Raw genomic sequence first — 21,944 nt, forward strand, 5'->3', positions numbered from 1 at the left:
TAAATAATCTCCCTGTGTTTTTTCATTTGCATTAACTTTTTTGGATGTTCCAATCCTGGTAGTTTTTTCCTTTGGAGTTTTCCTGCAGGTTGATTTCATTGCTCTATAAAACTAGAAAACCTCTGCCTTTTCTACAAACCCCAAAACCAGTGAAGTTGGCACGTTGTGTAAATCGTAAATAAAAACAGAATACAATGATTTGCAAATCCTTTTCAACCTATAATCAATTGAATAGACTGCAAAGACAAGATATTTAATGTTCAAATTGGTAAACTTTGTTATTTGTTGCAAATATTAGCTCATTTGGAATTTGATGCCTGCACCATGTTTCAAAAAAGCTGGCACACGTGGCAAAAAAGACAGAATTTGAGGAATGCTCATCAAACACTTACTTGGAACATCTCACAGGTGAACAGGTTAATTGGGAACAGGTTGGTGCCATGATTGGATATAAAAGCACCTTCCATGAAATGCTCAGTCATTCACAAACAAGGAAAGAGCGAGGGTCACTACTTTGAGAACAAATGCGTGAGCAAATGGTCGAACAGTTTAAGAAAAACATTTTACAACGAGCTATTGCAAGGAATTAAGGAATTTCACCATCTACAGTCCATAATATCATTGAAAGATTCAGAGAATCTGGAGAAATCACTGCACGTAAGCGATTATATTGCGGACATTCGATCCCTCAGGCAGTACTGCATCAAAAGCCGACATCAGTGTGTAAAGGATATCAACACATGGTCTCAGGAACACTTATGAAAGCCACTGTCAGTAACTACAGTTTGTCACTACATCTGTTAAATGCAAGTTAAAACTCTACTATGTAAAGCGAAAGCCATTTATCAACAACACCCAGAAACGCTGCCGGTTTCGCTGGGCCCGAGCTCATCTATGATGGACTGATACAAAGTGGAAAAGTGTTCTGTGGTCTGACGAGTCCACATTTCAAATTGTTTTTGGAAACTGTGGACGTTGTGTCCTCCAGAACAAAGAGGCAAAGAACCATACCGATTGTTATAGGCGCAAAATTCAAAAGCCAGCATCTGTGATGGTATGGGGGTGAATTAGTGCCCAAGGCATGGGTAACTTACACATCTTTGAAGGCACCATTAATGCTGAATGGTACATACAGGTTTTGGAGCAACATATGTTGCCATCCAAGTAACTTTATCATGGTCACCCCTGCTTATATCAGCAAGACAATGCGGGTACTAGACTGGCCTGCCTGTAGTCCAGACCTGTCCCCCATTGAAAATGTGTGGCGCAATATGAAGCCTAAAATAAATAATAAATGGGTTGGACTTGTATAGCGCTTTTCTACCTTCAAGCGCTTTGACACTACTTCCACATTTACCCATTCACACACACATTCACATACACATTCACACACTGATGGAGGGAGCTGCCATGCAAGGCGCTAACCAGCACCCATCAGGAGCAAGGGTGAAGTGTCTTGCTCAGGACACAACGGACGTGACGAGGTTGGTACTAGGTGAGGATTGAACCAGGGACCCTCGGGTTGCGCAAGGCCACTCTCCCACGCCGTCCCCAACATATAACAATGGAGACCCCGGAGTGTTGAACAACTTAAGCTATACATCAAGCAAGAATGGGAAAGAGTTCCACCTGAAAAGCTTCAAAAATTTGTCTCCTCAATTCCCAAATGTAAACGGAGTGTTGTTAAAAGGAAAGGTCATGTAACACAATGGTAAAAATGCCCCTGTGCAAACTTTTTTGCAATGTGTTGCTGCCATTAAATTCCAAGTTAATGATTATTTGCAAAAAAAAGTAGTTTCTCAGTTCCAACATTAAATATCTTGTCTTTGCAGTCTATTCAATTGAATATAAGTTGAAAAGTATTTGCAAATCATTGCATTAAATTTTTTTTTTAACGAAATACACATGTGATGGAGATAGATATCATTTTAAATCCTAGTCATGTTTAGAAACAGCCAAGTGGCGCGCATGCGTTAGACCTTGAAGCTTTGGAATGGGGGGAGTTGGAGCACTCCCTGGGTATCTTATCTCTAGTTGAACAAAGGTCCTGTGTGTCCCATCTAAGGAGGGTGGGAGCTGGTTGCGGATTGAAGAAGTAGAGTCTTCCCGTTCGAATGTTAGATCAATTTGGGCAATGCGACATAAAGGTTGTTGTATCAACGATTGGTCTCTCCAAAGCTTTGGATTAAAGTATCATATATGCTACTCATTGTCTGGGATTCATTGAGAATCAGCTTATGTGTCATCAAAAGAACTTGGGAAAAGACTAGCAGTTTAGATTCCCAGCAGAGGAACGCCTGGTCAAACACAACACATGCCAACTTCACTGGTTTTGGGTTTTGCATTTTACTTGTGTACTTTTTACTACATTTGTACTCCCAATACTAATCTAATTAGGCAAGCTAACTCAAAGCGATGGTATATTTATGTTTGGAGAGGGTAGTGGCTGGGGTGAGTCGCCTAACTTTGCAAGATGCTTCAACTTCCCCCAATGTCTCCATCTGTAGATGGCGACCGATGCCTGAGACGCAGCGGAAAAGACAAGATTCCCAAAGCGCGCATGAAGACCCTCAAGATGACCATAGTGATCGTTAGCTCCTTCGTCATCTGTTGGACCCCCTACTACATACTGGGAATCTGGTACTGGTTCCAACCAAGCATTATACAGCACACCCCAGAGTACGTTCACCACATACTGTTTGTCTTTGGCAACCTGAACACCTGCTGCGACCCCATCATCTACGGGTTCTACACCACCTCCTTCCGGGCTGACCTGGCTGACGTGGTTGCATACTGTTGCCACGGTCGCCGCATCAACAACGCCTCACCGCGCTCCGTGGATCGCCTCTCCACTCGAAGTGCCGGAGCTGCCGGCGAGATGGAGTCTGATTTGAGTTCAAACCCGCACAGCGGAAACCTGGGATAAACGTAGGAAGATTTTCCCAACCTGGGTGCCGAATACTCATAAAAATACTGTGAGTATACAGTAAACATATGATTGAGTAACTTCAGAGCAAAGACCCCCTTTCTTCACTCTCAATAATACCAAGTCCCTAATCACCTCTTTGATGAGATCAAGTGAATATGCTGCAATGTTTGTACTCAACTTCAAATGAATGTAGACTATGTCAACCAAAGTCTTGGAACACCTTGTCCTTACATGGACACTCACTGAAATACTTTTGGAAGGTTTTCTAGGGTTCATGCTTTTAGAGCACAGGTGTCAAACTCAATTTACCTGAGGGCCACTGGATGTAGAAACTGGGTGAGGCTGGGCCGCAAGAAAAGTTTCCTTAGAAACAATCTAATATGCACTTTTTGATAAATTCTTCTTCTTTGAATGGCTTTCCCATCCTAGCAACTTACTTGCCGATTCTCGCGATTTTTCCGAGACACACCCGAACACCAGTACCCTTCTCGTCAATCTACCGGGGCTAACATTCTCCGGGCCCTTAGGGCGTGTTGTGATGGCACTACCTTTGATGTTCTCTACAAACTACCGTCACGTCTGCTGTTTCACCATACAAACAGTGTGCAGACCCAGTCGCATATTGTTTGCGGCTTCTGCAGACCCAAGGAAGTGAGTGCAAGACATACTTATTCAACAGCCATACAGGTCACACTGAGGGTGGCCGTATAAACAACTTTATCATTGTTACAAATATGCGCCACACTGTGAACCCACACCAAACAAGATTGACAAACACATTTTGGGAGAACATCCAAAACACAATATAAACACAACAGAACAAATACCCAGAACCCAATGCAGCCCTAACTTTTCTGGGCTACAATAGGGGATGGGGTTGGGGGGAAGGGGTATATTGTTGCCTGGAACAGTTAGGGATGCATGGGATTCTGGGAATTTGTTCTGTTGTGTTTATGTGGTGTCACGATGCGGATGTTCTCCTAAAATGTGTTTGTTATACTTGTTTGGTGTGGGTTCACAGTGTGGCACATATTTGTAACAGTGTTAAAATTGTTTATACAGCCACTCTCAGTGTGACCTGTGTGGCTGTTGATCAACTATGTCTTGCAGTCGCTTACTGCGTCTGTTTATACCGACTAGAACATGTTGCTGGGCTGGCACGCTGTTGGTACAGGTTGAAGAGGACGCTTAAGGAAGTGGCTCCACGTTACCCTTTTAATATTGATGTTAAAGTGTAAATCGAGAGGATGATTATCGCTGGAGGGGCACTGACATTGAGAGTCTCCTGGAAAAATCGAGGGCATGAAAGTATGACGCTGTAAAGCGCCAGTCATGTAAAACTTGCGGGCCACACCATCATTAAATTTTCACATCAAGGTGGGGGCCGCAAAATAACGTCTCGCGGGCCGCAAATGGCCCGCGGGCCGCATGTTTGGGACCCCTGGTCTAGAGGAACACGAGTGATGTCTCAAAAATACTCAAAGGGTGATTCTCTCAATCTGTTAGACCAAGTGTTGTTTATAAAGATGGACGTCAGGGTTTTGTGGAAATACTGTACTTCCACACTAAAGTCTAACACCTGATACGAAATCCCAACCCTCTAACGTTAACCCTAACCTCTAAATCTTAATCCCAACACACACGCGGTATAGCTCGGTTAGTAGAGTGGCCGTGCCAGAAACTAGAGGGTTCCAGGTTCGATCCTCGCTTCTGCCATCCTAGTTACTGCCGTTGTGTCCTTGGGCAAGACACTTTACCCACTTGCTCCCGGTGCCACCCACACTGGTTTACATGTAACTTAGATAATGGGTTTCACAATGTAAAGCGCTTTGAGTCACTAGATAAAAGCGCTATACAAATCTAATTCACTTCACTTCACATTCTAGGATTCCAATATAGATCATCAGTTTATGTATCGATCCCTTCCAGTCTGCCGGCAGCTGTTATATATTGTCTCCTCTCTGGACTCTCATTAATCTACTTGTGAATATCCTGTCGATGGCTGCTTACTCGCCGCTGTAACACAGTTAGTTCACGGTTCTTCGCTTCTGAAACTCTACTAAGCATTTATTTCTTGTGTTGTTTCGAGCTAGTTTAGCGCCTATACAAAGGGGCGTTTATACATTTGGATGCCGGTTCAGCAATGGGCCTTGCTTCCCCAAAGAACGTATTAGGGTTGCAACTATATCGGACTGGCGTTACTATCGGCCGATAAATGCTTTAAAATGTATTATCAGAGATTATCGGTATCTGTTTCAAAATTATCGGTATCGGTTTTTAAACAATACAGATGTATGACTTTTTAAAACGCCGCTGTGTACACGGACGTAGTGAGAAGTACAGAGCGCCATTAAACCTTAAAGGCACTGCCTTTGCGTGCCGGCCCAGTCACATAATATTAGAGGTGGGTAGAGTAGCCAGAAATTGTACTCAAGTAAGAGTACTGTTACTTTAGAGATGTATTACTCAATTAAAAGTAAGGAGTAGTCACCCAAATATTTACTTGAGTAAAAGTAAAAAGTATGTTGTGAAAAAACTACTCAAGTACTGAGGAACTGATGAGTAACCTGTTTGTTTAAGGATGACGGCAACAAATAATGCACAAAAAAATAAAAATAGCAATGAGCAAATTCAGAGCCAGGAATATCTCTTAAGCAACTAAAACAATAATATATATTAAATAATATTACATTAAAATAAAATAAAAATTAAGGCCCATTGAGCCACAATAACTTAACAGCACCATAGGCTCAGTAGGCATTGATTGATTGATTGATTGATTGATTGATTGATTGATTGAAACTTTTATTAGTAGATTGTACAGTACAGTACATATTCCGTACAATTGACCACTAAATGGTAACACCCCAATAAGTTTTTCAACGTTAATCAATTACTTAATAAATGACCAAGTCGAGGTGATCTACCTCATATACACATATACATACACACACACACACACACATACATATGTATGTATATATATACATATATATGTATATATATATATATATATATATATATATATATATATATATATATATATATATATATATATATATATATATATATATGCGCTAGCTTTCGGAGACTCTTATTTTGTCAGCGTAGGCGCGATGGAGCAGCACTTTTATTGTGAAGACAGAAACTGTGCGATCAGTCTTTAGGTTTTTGACGGGAAGTACGGTTGAAATAAAAAGTGTCTTTTTTCCTTTACACTTTTGATTGATTGATTGACACTTTTATCAGTAGATTTCACAGTACAGTACATATTCCGTACAATTGACCACTAAATGGTAACACCCCAACTTGTTTAAGTCGAGTCTACGCGGGACGGTCATGTGACCGCCTAGCTTTGTTTGATTGGTCCAACGTCACCAGTGACTGCATGTGATTGGTGAAACGCAGGCATGCGTAGATCCTACTTTGAAAAACCAAAACAAACATTAATAGATCGATAAAAAAAAAGTAGCAAGTAGCGAGCTGAATGTAGATAAATGGAGTGGAGTAAAAGTAGCGTTTCTTCTCTATAAATATACTCAAGTAAAAGTAAAAGTATGTTGCATAAAAACTACTCTTAGAAGTACAATTCATCCCAAAAGTTACTCAAGTAGATGTAACGGAGTAAATGTAGTGCGTTACTACCCACCTCTGCATAATATCTATGACTGAGGGTGGCCGTATAAACATCTTTAACACTGTTACAAATGTGCGCCACACTATGAACCCACACCAAACAAGAATGACAAACACATTTCGGGAGAATCCGCACCGTAACACAACATAAACACAACAGAACAGATACCCAGAAACCCTTGCAGCACTAACTCTATACACAATATACACCCCCGCTGCCCCTACCCCCCCATTCCCCCAACCCCGCCCACTTTAACCTCCTCATGCTCTCTCAGGGAAACCATGTCCCAGATTCCAAGCTGCTGTTGTGAGGCATGTTAAAAAAAATAATGTACTTTGTGACTTCAATAATAAATATGGCAGTGCCACGTTGGCATTTTTTTCCATAACTGGAGTTCATTTATTTTGGAAAACCTTGTTACATTGTTTAATGCCTCGAGCGGGGCATCACAACAAAATTAGGCACAATCATGTGTTAATTCCACAACTGTATATATTGGTATCGGTTGATATCGGTATCGGTAATTAAGAGTTGGACAATATCGGAATATCGGATATCGAAAAAAAAAGCCATTGTCGGACAGCTCTAGTTGCAACCATTATTGTCAGCAATGAAATTTGTCGCCGACAATCATATTTGTCGACAATAATCGTGACATCTTGACTCGGAAGTGGGTCCGCACTGCTACCCTCAAAAACATCGCCAGTGATAACGTGTAAAGCAGGGGGGTCAAACTCATTTTAAATCGGGGGCTACATTGAGAAAAATCTACACCGGGCTGATAAAATCACGGCACGATAACTTAAAAATAAAGACAACTTCAGATTGTTTTCTTTGTTTAAAAATAGAACAAGCACATTCTGAAAATGTACAAATCATAATGTTGTTGTTTTTTTTTTTTTACACTTACATGTTACGGTTAATAGCATTCTATCTTTTTTTTTTGTTATTTATACTTTCTGAATAAATTAATTACTTATGTTCATCAGTCAATTCATTGGTGTTATTTTTCAATCCATCAAAATAAAAGAAAATAAAAATAAAATTACAGGATGTTAGTTATGTAGTTTGCTCATTTTCCACAACTGGTGCATTAACAACATGTAGTTTTTTTTTTGTTTTTTTTTTTACATATGTAGCATCATCTATAAAGATACAAATAATTGCTATTGTGACATCTAGTGGACATATTTAGAACAGCAGTTTCTTTCATTCAAAAATTTCGGCTCATTTGAATATTAAGCAAACTCATCCCGAGGGCCGGATAAACCCTGTTCAAGCCCGCGTGCCGTATGTTCGACACCGCTGGTGTAACGTGTGACAATATTTCCTCTTATTCTCGTTAAAAACATGAATGCCTTGCTCATTTTGCTGAGCGGACCTTGTTTTTATGGCAGTACATCTGTGATACACCAGCACTAAAAGGAAACATGATGTCAGACATTTGGAGGGAGGATAAGTGTACTGTTAGCTGTTGTGTAAAAAATAACTTTAACTATCATTTTAGCCAAAGTCAGCCAGCTAAACTTTGTCTCCATCAATTGAAGTACATTTTAAAGCAGCGCCAATTTACAATGCTGTAAAACAAGGCACAATAAAAAGAGAGACAGACAGGCACCTATGCAATCTATGAAATAGAATTTTTAAGAATTAATCAAATATATCATTTTAAACATTGAGTCTTTTAGAGCAGAGGTTCGCAACTTTTTTTCAGTGATGTACCCCCTGCGAACATTTTTTTTAATTCAAGTACCCCCTAATCAGAGCAAAGCATTTTTGGTTGAAAAAAAGAGATGAAGAAGTAAAATACAGCACTATGTCATCAATTTCTGATGTATTAAATTGTATAACAGTGCAAAATATTGTTCATTTGTAGTGGTCTTTCTTGAACTATTTGGAAAAAAAGACATAAAAATAACTAAAAACTTGTTGAAAAATAAACAAGCGATACAGTTATAAATAAAGATTTCTACACATAGAAGTAATCATCAACTTAAAGTGCCCGCTTTGGGGATTGTAATAGAGATCCATCTGGATTCATGAACTTAATTCTAAACATTTCTTCACAAAAAAAGAAATCTTTAACATCAACATTTATGGAACATGTCCACAAAAAATCTAGCTGTCAACACTGAATATTGCATTGTAGCATTTCTATCCACAGTTTATGGACTCACATTCATATCTTGTTGAAGTATTATTCAATAAACATATTTATAGGGGATTTTTGAATTGTCGCTATTTTTAGAATCCCTTGGCATACCTTCAAGTACCCCCAGGGGTACACATACCCCCATTTGAGAACCACTGTATTAGAGTGCTAAAACTTTCAATAGTTAATCAGTAAATACACCATTGTGCAGCTTTTTAAACATCACAAAATACTTCTTTTAAGGAAGTTAGATTTTGTGTTTCGTTTTGTTTTCATTGCTGCTATTTTAACTGTTTTTTTAAACACATAAACAGGGTTGTTTTTGTTTTATTTTTTTTTCAAAAAATTTGCCTTTCCTTTCATGTTGATGGACAACATTTTAATAATCATTTAAATTATTGTAACAGCTGAATGAGCAGCACAACTACAGGAAAAATAAAGATTTATGAATGACTTAGTCATCTCTGATGTTAGTTCAAGTTAAAGTTAAAGTACCAATGATTGTCACACACACACTAGGTGTGGTGAAATTTGTACTCTGCATTTGACCCAATCACCCCCTGGGAAGTGAGGGGAGCAGTGGGCAGCAGCGGTGGCCGCGCCCGGGAATCATTTATGGTTGTGGTAAACTGAATTTTCCTTGTCTTTTTCTGTAGTGATTTGCACATCATATTGACGCTCACTCTCGTCCACAGTCTGGAGTGCAGCTGACGCTGGTCAACCTAACACACCTGAACTTGATTAAGAGTGGCCTAAATAGTCTGGGTGCTGACGGCCTGTCAGCGCCGGAACTTTGTGTTCACTGTAAGTTGCTACTCGCATGCGTCTTGACCTTCTTCGCACTAGCAGTCTCTCTAGTCTGTCTTGTGCATCTCACAGGTTTGCCTGTTATATCCTAGATAGATTAGATTAGATAGTACTTTATTTATTCCATCAGGAGAGTTCCTTCAGGAAAATTAAAATTTTCAGCACAATCCCATTCAAGATCAGACAAACATTACAGGGCGACAGAACGGGATCGCTGACGGGTCTGCCGGTTTCCAGCGCCCCTTACAAAAAAGGTGAGATACAGGTAAACAAGGGGGGTAATGGGAGAAAAAAATAGAAGATGATAATAAAATAAAAAATCGGTCTTAGCCTGGGCCCTGGAGAGGGGGTGCGGAATGAGGCCAAGGGAAAAAAACTACTCATGGGCATAGTACACATCCCTCTTACATGTGTGTAAAAGGGAAACATTAAACATCAAAGAACACAGAGGACATTAAAGACATTACTAGCCTTGCTTAGCGCCTTTAGTTAGCATTTTGTTTATCTGTTTTACTTCGTTTTTGAAGTATTTTTCCTAGCTTCGTCTAGCGACTTTATTTTTTGTACTTAGCACCTCTGTTTTGTATTTTTTCCAGTCTGTATTATTCCTAGCTTTGTCCAGCGCTTTCTGTTCTATTTTTGGTTGTTCGTTATAGTAGTTCTTCATAGTGTGTTTTTGTGCGTCTTTTGTTATGGCTACGTCCCACTTCCGCCAAAATAAAGGAAGAACTTTACTACAACCAAAAATGTCTCTGCATCCTTGGGATCCACTCTTTCAGTTCCTAACAATGGTGGTTAAACCCCCAATTCCAACACTTGATGCTGAGTGCCAAGCAGGGAGGCAATGGGTCCCATTTTTTTTTATAGTCTTTGGTATGACTCGGCTGGGGTTTGAATTCCCAACCTACCGATTTCAGGGCGGACACTCTAGTAAGCACATGCATAAAATAACTTCAGCTGCATTTAAACGTTGATGGAAAAATTAGAGCCATTAAATATGTGTACGCTAAGATCGTTAAGATGACTAATTGACTATGAAAATAATTGTTAGTTGCAGCCCTGGACCGTATTAGCAATGAGCACAAAACCTGGTTATCCATCACTCATTCGTCATGAAACCTGTGAACACATTTTTTTTTTGCTACAGCCTTTGTGGTCCGAAATGAGCCGTGTTCAAAACATTGTGTAATTAATGACAGCCTCCGTATTTGCGCTGCAAGTGCCATGATAATTCTATGTTAACACCGCCATGTTCTGCCGGTCACATTTACCTCCTGGACATTCTTGGCAGGAACACGTTAACGGAGTTCAATGCAGAAGCCTCAGGGGGTCAAGGAGCTACATGGAGGCTCTGCGGTTGATACGGAGCAGAGGGCGGAGGACTCTGCGTCGGTGCCGTGTTCAAAACATGTTGAAAAAGGCTTTCCGCCATCATTTGGACACCTTTCATGGTGGTTTGACAAATGCCATTAACCGTCATTCAATATGTGAACCGTCATCCAATGTGTGAACGGCCCTTTAGTGATTAGCAAGCCTGCTCCTGGCTTGCAACCTCTGTGTGTAACATCTGTAGCCTCGTCCGCCTGTGTAATGATACTTTGGATATTACGAAATATAGTTTCTTTTCCGCAATGTAGGTGATCGATGATTATCCATTTAGGGAAACGGCTCCACATAGTTTTGAAACGTACAAAGCGAGCTGCTAGCCGCCTGTCAGCGGGGAGACTAAAAATATATCAAGTGTCAGCCAGAGGGGGATATGCTTTTGTGATGGGCATTGAAAGTTTTTTTTTACAAAAAATAACCAGTATTGATTGGTGATTGATTGATTGGCAGATCCTTAGCTCTAGCTCCTAACTGCTCAGTGGCCTTGTGTCCTTGTGAGTTCAAACCCCAGCCGACTCATACCAAAGACTATAAAAATGGGACCTATTGCCTCCCTGCATCAATGGTTGGAATTGGGGGTTAAATCACCAAAATGACTTCCGACTTCCGCTACTCACTGCTCCCCTCACCTCCCAGGAGGTGGAACAAGGGGATAGGTCAAATGCAGAGGGTAATTTCACTACACCTAGTGTGTGTGTGACTATCAGTGGTACTTTGTGACAGACTCAAGCCGTCGTGCGGGTTCCAAGGACCACCAAGGAATAAAATTATAGCGAGCAGGGTTAGACTTCTTTATTACAAAGAATAAATGTCTCTTGCCGGGTTACTTTTCAGCCTTGCCACCCGCCGCTCGCTCTTCCGCTTCATCTTTTCAGCTTCTTGCGTCGTCTTCTTTCTTGGGCTCTCTGTCTCTCTCGCTCGGCATTCGCTTCTCTCTTGTTCCGTCTCTTCTCTCCGTCTCTCTCCTCCACGTTCACAGCTGCCGCCCTTTTATACAGTGCAAGATGATTATTTAATTGTGCCCAGCAGGGCGAACCGCGCACCTAATAACGATTGCGGCAAAGCTCCCGGCGCGCCCTGCCTCGCAGTCGGACTGCCTGCCACGCCTCCTCGCCACCATCTTGCAGCGGGCTACGGTGTGCCCTGCCTCGCTGTCGGACTGCCGGCTCCGCCTCTCCACAAACTTTTACCTCTCTAACTGTAACCTCAAAGGCCTACTGAAACCCACTACTACCGACCACACAGTCTGATAGTTTATATATCAATGATGAAATACTAACATTGCAACACATGCCAATACGGCCTTTTTAGTTTACTAAATTGCAATTTTAAATTTCCCGTTGAGTTTCTTGTTGAAAATGTCGCGGAATGATGACGCGTGACGTCACGGACTGTCAGGAAATGTTAGCGCAGCACCACTTACGGCTAAAAGTCGTCTCTTTTCATCGCGCAAATAAACAGTATTCTGGACATCTGTCTTGCTGAATCTTTTGCAATTTGTTCAACTAATAATGGAGAAGTCAAAGTACAAAGATGGAGTTAGGAAGCTTTAGCCTTTAGCCACACAAACACACGGTGATTCCTTGTTTAAAATTTCCGGAGGTGATCAGAGTGGTCAAGCGAACATGAATCCCGACCACTTGTCAACCGGCAGGTTTTGGTGACAAAATTGTGGTAAAAAGTCGCCTCTTACCGAAGATCTGTGGAGTTTGCGCTGTCCATGTATCTGCCTTGACTTCCCTCAGACACTGGCCTCAAGACACCCGTGGACACACCCCTCCGACTATCAGGTACTATTTAATCTCAATAAAACACTAGCAACACAATAGAAAGATAAGGGATTCCCCAGAATTATCGTAGTAAAATGTGTCTAAAGACATCTGAATCCATCCCAATGCAATCGCTTTTTTTTTTTTTTCCTAGTCCTTCGCTATCAAAATCATCCACAAATTTTTCATCCTCGCTCAAATTAATGGGGAAATTGTAGTTTTCTCGGTCCGAACAGCTCATGCTGCTGGAGGCTCCCATTAAAAACAATGTAGACGTCAAGAGCCCTCACCCTTGTGACGTCATCGTCTGCTACTTCCGGTAGAGCCAAAGCTTTTTTATCAGCACCAAAAGTTGCGAACTTTATCGTGGATGTTCTCTACTAAATCCTTTCAGCAAAAATATGGCAATATCGCGAAATGATCAAGTATGACACATAGAATGGACCTGCTATCCCTGTTTAAATAAGAAAATCTCATTTCAGTAGGCCTTTAACCTCCTAATCCTAAACCTTTACATACCAAGCCCCTAACCCTAGCCCCAACTCTAACCTTATCCGAGGCCCCTAATCCTAACCCTCAACAATACCCTAAACAAATTACCCTAATCCCGAATTTTGACGTGCTAACACACACCAATAAACTCCACCATACATATCCATACACAATATCATTGTAGACTGCGAGTGTCTTTACAGCAAAAACCTTATTTTTTTAATTTATATTTTTCACTTTTGTTGATCAAATTTAATTTCAAATCAATTTTCTATAGCGCTTGTTTTCATTAGCGTTTCGGCTGAGCTGGAGCCTATAACAGGTGACTTTGGATAAGAGGCGGAGTACACTTCAACTGGTCACCTGGCAATCACAGGACCGATATATAGCAACAAGAATTCATACTCACATTCACACCTATGCAAAACTTGGAGTCTGCAGTAAACAACATGTTTTGGTTTTAGAATGGGGGAAGAAGTTGGAGTTTTTCAGTATTAGCCGTCGACTCGCTTTTAGTAAATGGACTTTGGAGGCGTCTGATGTCAACTTTTTAGATGCAGTGAAAAACCTTGTTTGTATTTTGTCTTTTAGAAACATGTTGTCAGGTTAACTCTGGGACAGTGTTGACCGCATAAACGCATGTTCCTGTCAGTATTGGCTAAAAAGTACTAGTAATACATTCTCCTGGTCCAATCAAGCACAAGGATGTGAACGTCCTTCACTCTGCTACAAGTTGTCAACATGACATACTGACTAAAGTAATAAGTGAGCAAGCACACGTTCATATGTGAGTTGCATATGATTATGGGACTACAATGCAGCGATGCAGATTCTATATACGGTACTTGCATGGCTGTGAAAAGCTGAGTAGTGATGTGTGACGTGTAAAGTTATTCTCCCTGCTATTAAACACCCTATAACCAAGCTGTTGTTACATGTGCATAAGCTGTATATGACGACTCTGTAGCAAACTATATTTCATCTTCGGATCTGAAGAATCAAACAATAAAATTGCTATCAGACTGGCACCAAACAAGATTGTTGACGTCTGTTTCAATAAACAAAAGACGGTATTTGCAGTGTGTGGCTCTTACTTTGACTTCGTTGAACGTCAATGTGAAAATGACTCAAAAAAAAGCAGAAAATAACTGTCACACCGCAATGAGCATACTTGCCAACCCTGCTGATTTTTACGGGAGACTCCCAGAAAATTTCCCAGGGCAACCATTCTCCCGATTTTCACCCGGGCAACAATATTGGGAGCGTGCCTTAAAGGTACTGCCTTTAGCGTCCTTTACAACCTGTCGCCACGTCTGCTTTTCCTTCATACAAACAGCGTGTCGGCACAGTTACATACTATATGCGGCCTTTACACACACATATGAGTGAACGCAAGGCATACTTGGTCAACAGCCATACAGGTCACACTGAGGGTGGCCGTATAAACAACTTTAACACTGTTACAAATATGCGCCACACTGTGAACCCACACCAAACAAGGATGACAAAACATTTTGGGAGAACATCCGCACCGTAACACAACATAAACACAAGAGAACAAATACCCAGAACCCCTTGCAGCACTAACTCCTCCGTGATGCTACCACCAAACCCTGCCCCCCTATCTCCCAAATTCAGCGGTCTCAAGGTTGGCAAGTATGGTGGTGAGGGATGTCTTGTCTTGTTTTGTTCTGTTTTGTGGATTTCATGTTTTAGTTTGAAAAGTAACTTTCCTCTCGTTTCAGGTCACTTACCCTTCCTTTTGTGTCATCAGTCTGACTTTATCCCTGATCCTTGATTGTTTCCACCTGTTCCCCATTAGCCCCATGTGTCTCATCCACGCCTCCCTTAGTTCTGTACCAGAATTTCTCGTTGTCTCATAAATCTCCAGCCTCACGCCCAAAAGTTGTCTCGTCTTGCTTTGAGTATCCTGATTCTGAATTCCCTTGTTGGTATTTTGAGCTTCCTTTAATCCTCCTCAGCAGACTGATTTTTTTTTTGTTCTAACGCTTTGCAGTTAAAGTGGTGAGTTTCAGTTCATTCTTACAGTTCCTGCTTTTCCTCAATTTTTTGAGTGGATTATTGTTAACTACTCAGTGTAGAAGTTGTATAGCAATTGTTTCTCCCTCCTTTTTGGTGCGATTTTTGTTATTGATAAATTTCATAGTTGTGTAGTACAGTATAGTTCACGACTGATATTTTTTGTTTCCTCCTTTCGGAGTGATTTTCGGTTGTTCCCTTTTTGTGGGACCTTTTCGTCCAGTCGTCAGATATAGCCATTGTTATATTGCCCTGACAAAGGTAACATTCAAAATAAAAGCCTGTCGCATTGTTCTTCATTCTGCATCTGAGTCCTATTCTTGATCAAATCCTGACACAAACTTCATTTTTCCAACCATACTTGCCAACCCTCCCGGATTTTCTGGAGGACTCACGAAATTCAGCGCCACTCCCGAAAACCTCCCGGGACAGATTTTCTCCCGAAAATCTCCCGAAATTCAGGCGGAGCTGCAGGCCATGCCCCCTCCAGCTCCATGCACACCCGAGTGACGTGTCGACAGCCTGTTTTTCAGATATAAATATAATATATATATATATATATATATATATATATATATATATATATATGTATATTATAATATATATATACATACATACATATATATATATATATATATATATATATATATATATATATATATATATATACACATATATATATAATATATATATACATATATATATATATATATATAATTCACTGAAAGTGAAGTATTTCTTTTATATATATATATATATATATATATATATATATATATATATATATATATATATATTAAATACTTGACTCTTAACCACGCCCCCCGCCCCACCCACGACCACACCCCCCACCTCTCGAAATCGGAGGTCTCAAGGTTGGCAAGTATGTTTCCAACTTAACTATATTTTTTTACCTCTCAATAATGTCCGCCAACTAAAGTGGTACATTTTGATTTTAAAATAATAAAGTGTCAAGACTAATTACTGACACAACATAGGAACAGTGTGCGCCGTGTATTACCCATAGTATATTATAACAGTCACTGTTCTGCGTTGTGTCTTTTGTCGTGAGGCACACACAGGAGTTGAGTTGTGGAGGATTTATTCACCTTTTTTTTCATAGGAACAAAAAGAACAGGGCGTCACACACAGTCCACAGTATCTCTCTCCAAAGCTCCAGGAGTCAGTGCTCACTCAAACTCAAACTCAATTTATGCTTACATGTGGAAACAATAATAATAATATTAATAATAATAACAATAATAAAAAGGCAAAAAAAAGCATAAAATAGTCTCAAACAAATTAATTGAATACAAGTACAACCCATTTATCATTTATAATAAAAAACAGTATATAAAGTATATACATCAGCAGACAACAAAAATATACATTAAGAAAAAGGGTCCTTAATATGTGCAGCAATTTACTTCATTTTTTTCCCCATTCACATCAACTCATTTTATATTTTTTCTCCAATAAACTATGCCAAAAATAATTAGCAGACATACCTTTTTTTCATAGGAACAAAAAGAACAGGGCGTCACACACAGTTCACACTTTCTCTCTCCACTACAGAATAAAGAAAGAAAAAAATACTCACTGATATTAATACCACAGCGGCCCACAAGATGTCCACACAAACGCAGCAGAGTTTTGACCCGTGCACAAACTCACCAGACCAGGAAAACCGGTAGTAACTGCCGCTAGCATTAAGCTAATCCCCACATCCTTTAGCATATAAAAGTCTGGTTTTTACAACGGTTTAATGAAAAGAAAGTTTGGGAATTCAACCAGCATGCTTAACAGAACGCCACAAGACAGTGTGCATTTTATAAAACATTTTAAGAGTGACAACCAAAAAGTTTATAAAAAAAAAACAAAGGGACACAAACATGACTTACTAGCTCCAGGAGTCAGTGCTCACTGAAGCTGGTCACACAGGTGCAAGGCCAAATCACCCCCCAGGGAAACAAAAAGGTATGTAACGGAAAATAATAGAGTGGAACCTATATACAATGAGAGGCAGTTTTGGGGAAGTTCACAACGAAAATTTATGTGAATTAATGACCAAAATTAAAATAAAATAAAATACAATTTAGCTCGGCTACATATCATCATATATCATATCGCAGTCACTGTGTCATGACTTGGGCTATGGAGCAATAAACTGCATGGATTGTTTTCCCGAGATGCAAAAGAAGTGGAGTGGACATGGCGTAAAAGTAAATACATGTGTGGAGAGACGGAGCCGACGAGCCGACAGCGGGTTAGGACAGACGGCGGTCCTACCCAAGATGGCGGCCAGGAGGCGGGGCATGCGGCGAAAGAGGAGAGGCGGGACGCACTCGGAGCGACGCTGCAGCCAGCAAGGTCGGGTGAGTAAAAGACACACCTGCGCTCAATCTTTACATCTTCTGCTGCAGTATAAAAGGGGAGAAGGAGGAACACTCGCGGCAGAAGTGGGCGAGGAAACAACGGCGAACAAGGACCACGAGCACGACGAGAAAGACCCTGAGTGAGATGAGCCCCCGCAGCCACCGGCCACCGAAAGGTGTGCCGCGACGAGCAGGAGGAGCCAGCGAGCTAGAAATTGGCGCGGCAGACTGGTAAGACATGATGTTTGTTGAAAGAATAAACGAAAGTCAAACCTGTTACAATGCGTCCTGTACCGAGTGTCACTGCAACCCACACGAGGACGGCTGGAGACCCGTCACAAAGTGATTTAATAATACTATAAAAAGTGAAAACAAAAGGCGCGCACAAGGCGAAGACAAAAACTTGGTTAAGGAAACAAAAAAGCACTTTGACGTACACCAGGGACATAAAACAAAATACACTAACTTTGGCGGGCTTCACGCTGGCAGAGAGTTTAGTGCGTCTGCCTCACAATACGAAGGTCCTGAGTAGTCCTGGGTTCAATTTCGGCCCGGGATCTTTCTGTGTGGAGTTTGCATGTTCTCCCCGTGAATGCCTGGGTTCCCTCCGGGTACTCCAGGTTCCTCCCACTTCCAAAGACATGCACCTGGGGATAGGTTGATTGGCAACACTAAATTGGCCCTAGTGTGTGAATGTGAGTGTGAATGTTGTCTGTCTATCTGTGTTGGCCCTGCGATGAGGTGGCGACTTGTCCAGGGTGTACCCCGCCTTCCATCTGATTGTAGCTGAGATAGGCACCAGCGCCCCCCACGACCCCAAAGGGAATAAGCTGTAGAAAATGGATGGATGGATGGACTAATTTTAGCATAAATAAACAAAAACTTACATGCGGTGACGTGAGCAGGGCAGCATGAACTATGAAATTGCAGGAAAGAGTAAACATGGCATGAAAAACCAGGCTGAAATAATATTGACATGATTGAAACAGGTGCGTGAGTCCCAACATGTGATACAGGTGAATCTAATGGGTCGCCATGGTGACAAAACAAGGGAGTGAAAAAACAGGAAGCAATGGAGTCTTAAACAAAACAGAACATAACTAAACAAAACATGATCACAAGACATGGCACACTGCGCATATTGTTGGAACTCCTGCTTGTACATTTACACATACAGAACATAATCATTTTCTGTTCACAGTTCTAAACTGTATATCTGTCCGTCTGCCAAGTGCCACACAACACAAATGATCAAAATTTCAGCTGTGCTTAGTGTAAACAAGGTTAGTCCTACCAGTTAATTGTGCTTGTATATAGCAGTGTAATTTTGGCAGCTATCTTTGTTTTTTTTATCGGTCTGTGACGGACTTGCTGCCGTTGTCACCGTGTGGGTTGCCGTGACACTGGATGCAGGACGCCTCATAACAGATTTGAATCTTTATTAATTCAATAATGTAACTTTCTTGCCATTCGGTCGCGCCACTTTCTGGCTCGCTGGCTCTTCCTGATTGCCGTCGCGCATCTTTTGGTGCCCGCTAGGTGCGTCTGCTGCGGGGCCTCATCCTCGTCTGGATCTCGCTTGTTGTCCTCGTTGTGCTCGTGGTCGGTCGTCTCGGGTGGAGCCTTCTCCTTCCTCCTTCTCCTCTCTTAAATTATATCAGGAGATGGACAGATTGAGACCCGGTGTGTGTGTTACGCACCTGACTTGGATTACGGCGGCGTTGCCCCAGGTACGCCCCGCCTCTCCGTTCTGCTACATCCTCCGCCTCCTGGACTCCATGTTGAGCCGGGCCAAAGAGCGTCACATCCCGTCGTCGGCCCGTCGTCTTCGTCTCTCCACACGGTCTTTTGGTCAAAAACGCTTATTACGAAACCGAAAACCAGTGAAGTTGGCACGTTGTGTAAATCAGAAATAAAAACAAAATACAAATGCAAATCCTTTTCAACCTATATTCAATAGAATAGACTGCAAAGACAAGATACTTAACGTTCGAACTGGTAAACTTTGTTATTTTTTGCAAATATTAGCTCATTTGGAATTTGATGCCTGCAATGTGTTTCAAAAAAGCTGGCACAAGTGGCAAAAAACACTGAGAAAGTTGAGGAATGCTCATCAAATACTTATTTGTATCATCCCACAGGTGAACAGGCTAATTGTCAACAGGTGGGTGCCACGATTGGGTATAAAAGCAGCTTCCATGAAATGCTCAGTCATTCACAAACAAGGATGAGGCGAGGGTCAACACTTTGTGAACAAACGCGTGAGCAAGTTGTCCAACAGTTTAAGAACAACATTTCTCAACGAGCTATTGCAAGGAACTGAGGGATTTCACCATTTACGGTCCGTAATATCATCAAAAGTTTCAGAGAATCTGGAGAAATCACAGCACGTAAGTGGCAAGGCCGAAAACCAATATTGAATGCCCATGAACTTTGATCCCTCAGGCGGTACTGCATCAAGAACTGACCTCAGTGTGTAAAGGATTTTACCACATGGGCTCAGGAACACTTCAGAAAACCACTGTCAGTAACTACAATTGATCGCTACGTCTGTAAGTGCAAGTTAAAACTTTACTATGCAAAGCGAAAGCCATTTATCAACAACACCCGGAAACGCCGCTGGCTTCGCTGGTCCCTAGCTCATCTAAGATGGACTGATGCAAAGTGAAAAAGTGTTTTGTGGTCTGACGAGTCCACATTTCAAATTGTTTTTGGAAATATTCAACATCGTGTCATCCGGACCAAAAGGGAAGCCAACCATCCAGACTGTTTTTGACGCAAAGTTCAAAAGCCAGCATGTGTGATGGTATGGGGGTGCATTAGTGCCCAAGGCATGGGTAACTTACACATCTGTGAAGGCACCATTAATGCTGAAATGAACATACAGGTTTGGGAACAACACATGCTGCCATTTAAGCGCCGTCTTTTTTCATGGACACCCCTGCTTATTTCAGCAAGACAATGCCAAGCCACAGTCAGCACGTGTTACAACAGCGTGGCTTTGTAAAAAAAAGAGTGCGGGTACTTTCCTGGCCCGCCAGCAGTCCTATCGAAAATGTGTGGCGCATTATGAAGCGTAAAAATCGACAGCGGAGACCCCGGACTGTCGAACGACTGAAGCTCTACATAAAACAAGAATGGGAAAGAATTCCACTTTCAAAGCTTCAACAATTAATTTTCTCAGTTCCCAAACGTTTATTGAGTGTTGTTAAAATAAAAGGTGATTTAACACAGTGGTAAACATTTCCTTTCCCAACTACTTTGGCACGTGTTGCAGCCATGACATTCTAAGTGAATTATTATTTGCAAAAATAAAATAAAGTTTATGAGATTGAACATCAAATATCTTGTCTTTGTAGTGCATTCAATTGAATATGGGTTGAAAAGGATTTGCAAATTATTCTATTCCGTTTATATTTGCATCTAACAAAACTCATATGGAAACGGGGTTTGAATTAGGTCATAATGTTACTATTCAAAAGGGTTTCATTTATCACTGATGTCAATAACTGCCTGGACCAAAACATTCCAGGTATTTGCTAGTACCACGGAAGTGTGTCTTTTGTTCACAACCCTCCCACCAGACAGGATGTATTGTCACACTCTCTCTCTCTCTCTCTCTCTCTCTCTCTCTCTCTCTCTCTCTCTTTTGCTCCTTCTTGCTCTTTCTTTCTTTCTGTAGCAGCGTAAAACCTTTCTTGTTTTTTTACTCTGGTCTTATTTGAATACTTAAATAAATACTTAAAAGACCTTAGTTTTCCCCTGGACAATTGTTTGTTGAATATGAAAAATTACAAAACAGTATGAAATGTTGCAATTCATTAAACATTACATTTTTACGCTTCTGCAATATAACTAGATTATGTCAGAAACATTGTACGTAAATTATCAAAAAACTTTCCATTCTCGGAGTTCCCGGTGAACAGACAAGAGGCTGTCTTTCTTGCAACAAGCCAAAGGCTTGTAAAATTCCACTGTGTACGATGGGCGGTGACGGGAGGGGTTATCTATTTTGATCTAAGGCCTGCCCAAGCTCGATCCAGGACCAGTCCAAGCCCAAGGCATCTTTTTCTTTTGTGTTAATTTGACTGAAAACAATGGCTGTTTACATACCCCCCATTCCTTTAGAAAGAGCTGTTGTTATGTAAACAGGGAAAGTCCAAATAAAAAGAGGTGGCATACAATCTTTCGCCAGAGCGTGGTTGACACTGTAAGAGGTTACAGGTCAACATGTCCCTCCTCAATTTGAGCCAAATTTAATTCTGTCTCTGTTTAATTCCTTGCTTCTTGTCTCGTTTAATAGATGTCATCAGTGTATGAACCTGACAGATTAATTGTCAGATTAATAGCATTAGCC

General features: G+C 41.1%; 1 protein-coding gene across 1 annotated transcript in view; it reads left to right on the forward strand.

Moving 5' to 3' along the window:
* gnrhr1 (gonadotropin releasing hormone receptor 1) overlaps positions 1-3,582 on the forward strand; it is a 71,794-nt gene extending 68,212 nt beyond the window's left edge. The window contains exon 4 of the mRNA XM_061908364.1: positions 2,508-3,582. Coding sequence (XP_061764348.1) covers positions 2,508-2,926 — 419 coding nt within the window. The 3' untranslated portion in view covers positions 2,927-3,582. The remainder of the gene's footprint in view (positions 1-2,507) is intronic.
* Positions 3,583-21,944: the final 18,362 nt, after the last annotated feature.

Source organism: Nerophis ophidion, linkage group LG08, assembly GCF_033978795.1.
Source record: "Nerophis ophidion isolate RoL-2023_Sa linkage group LG08, RoL_Noph_v1.0, whole genome shotgun sequence".
In the NCBI taxonomy this organism is placed as follows: domain Eukaryota; kingdom Metazoa; phylum Chordata; class Actinopteri; order Syngnathiformes; family Syngnathidae; genus Nerophis; species Nerophis ophidion.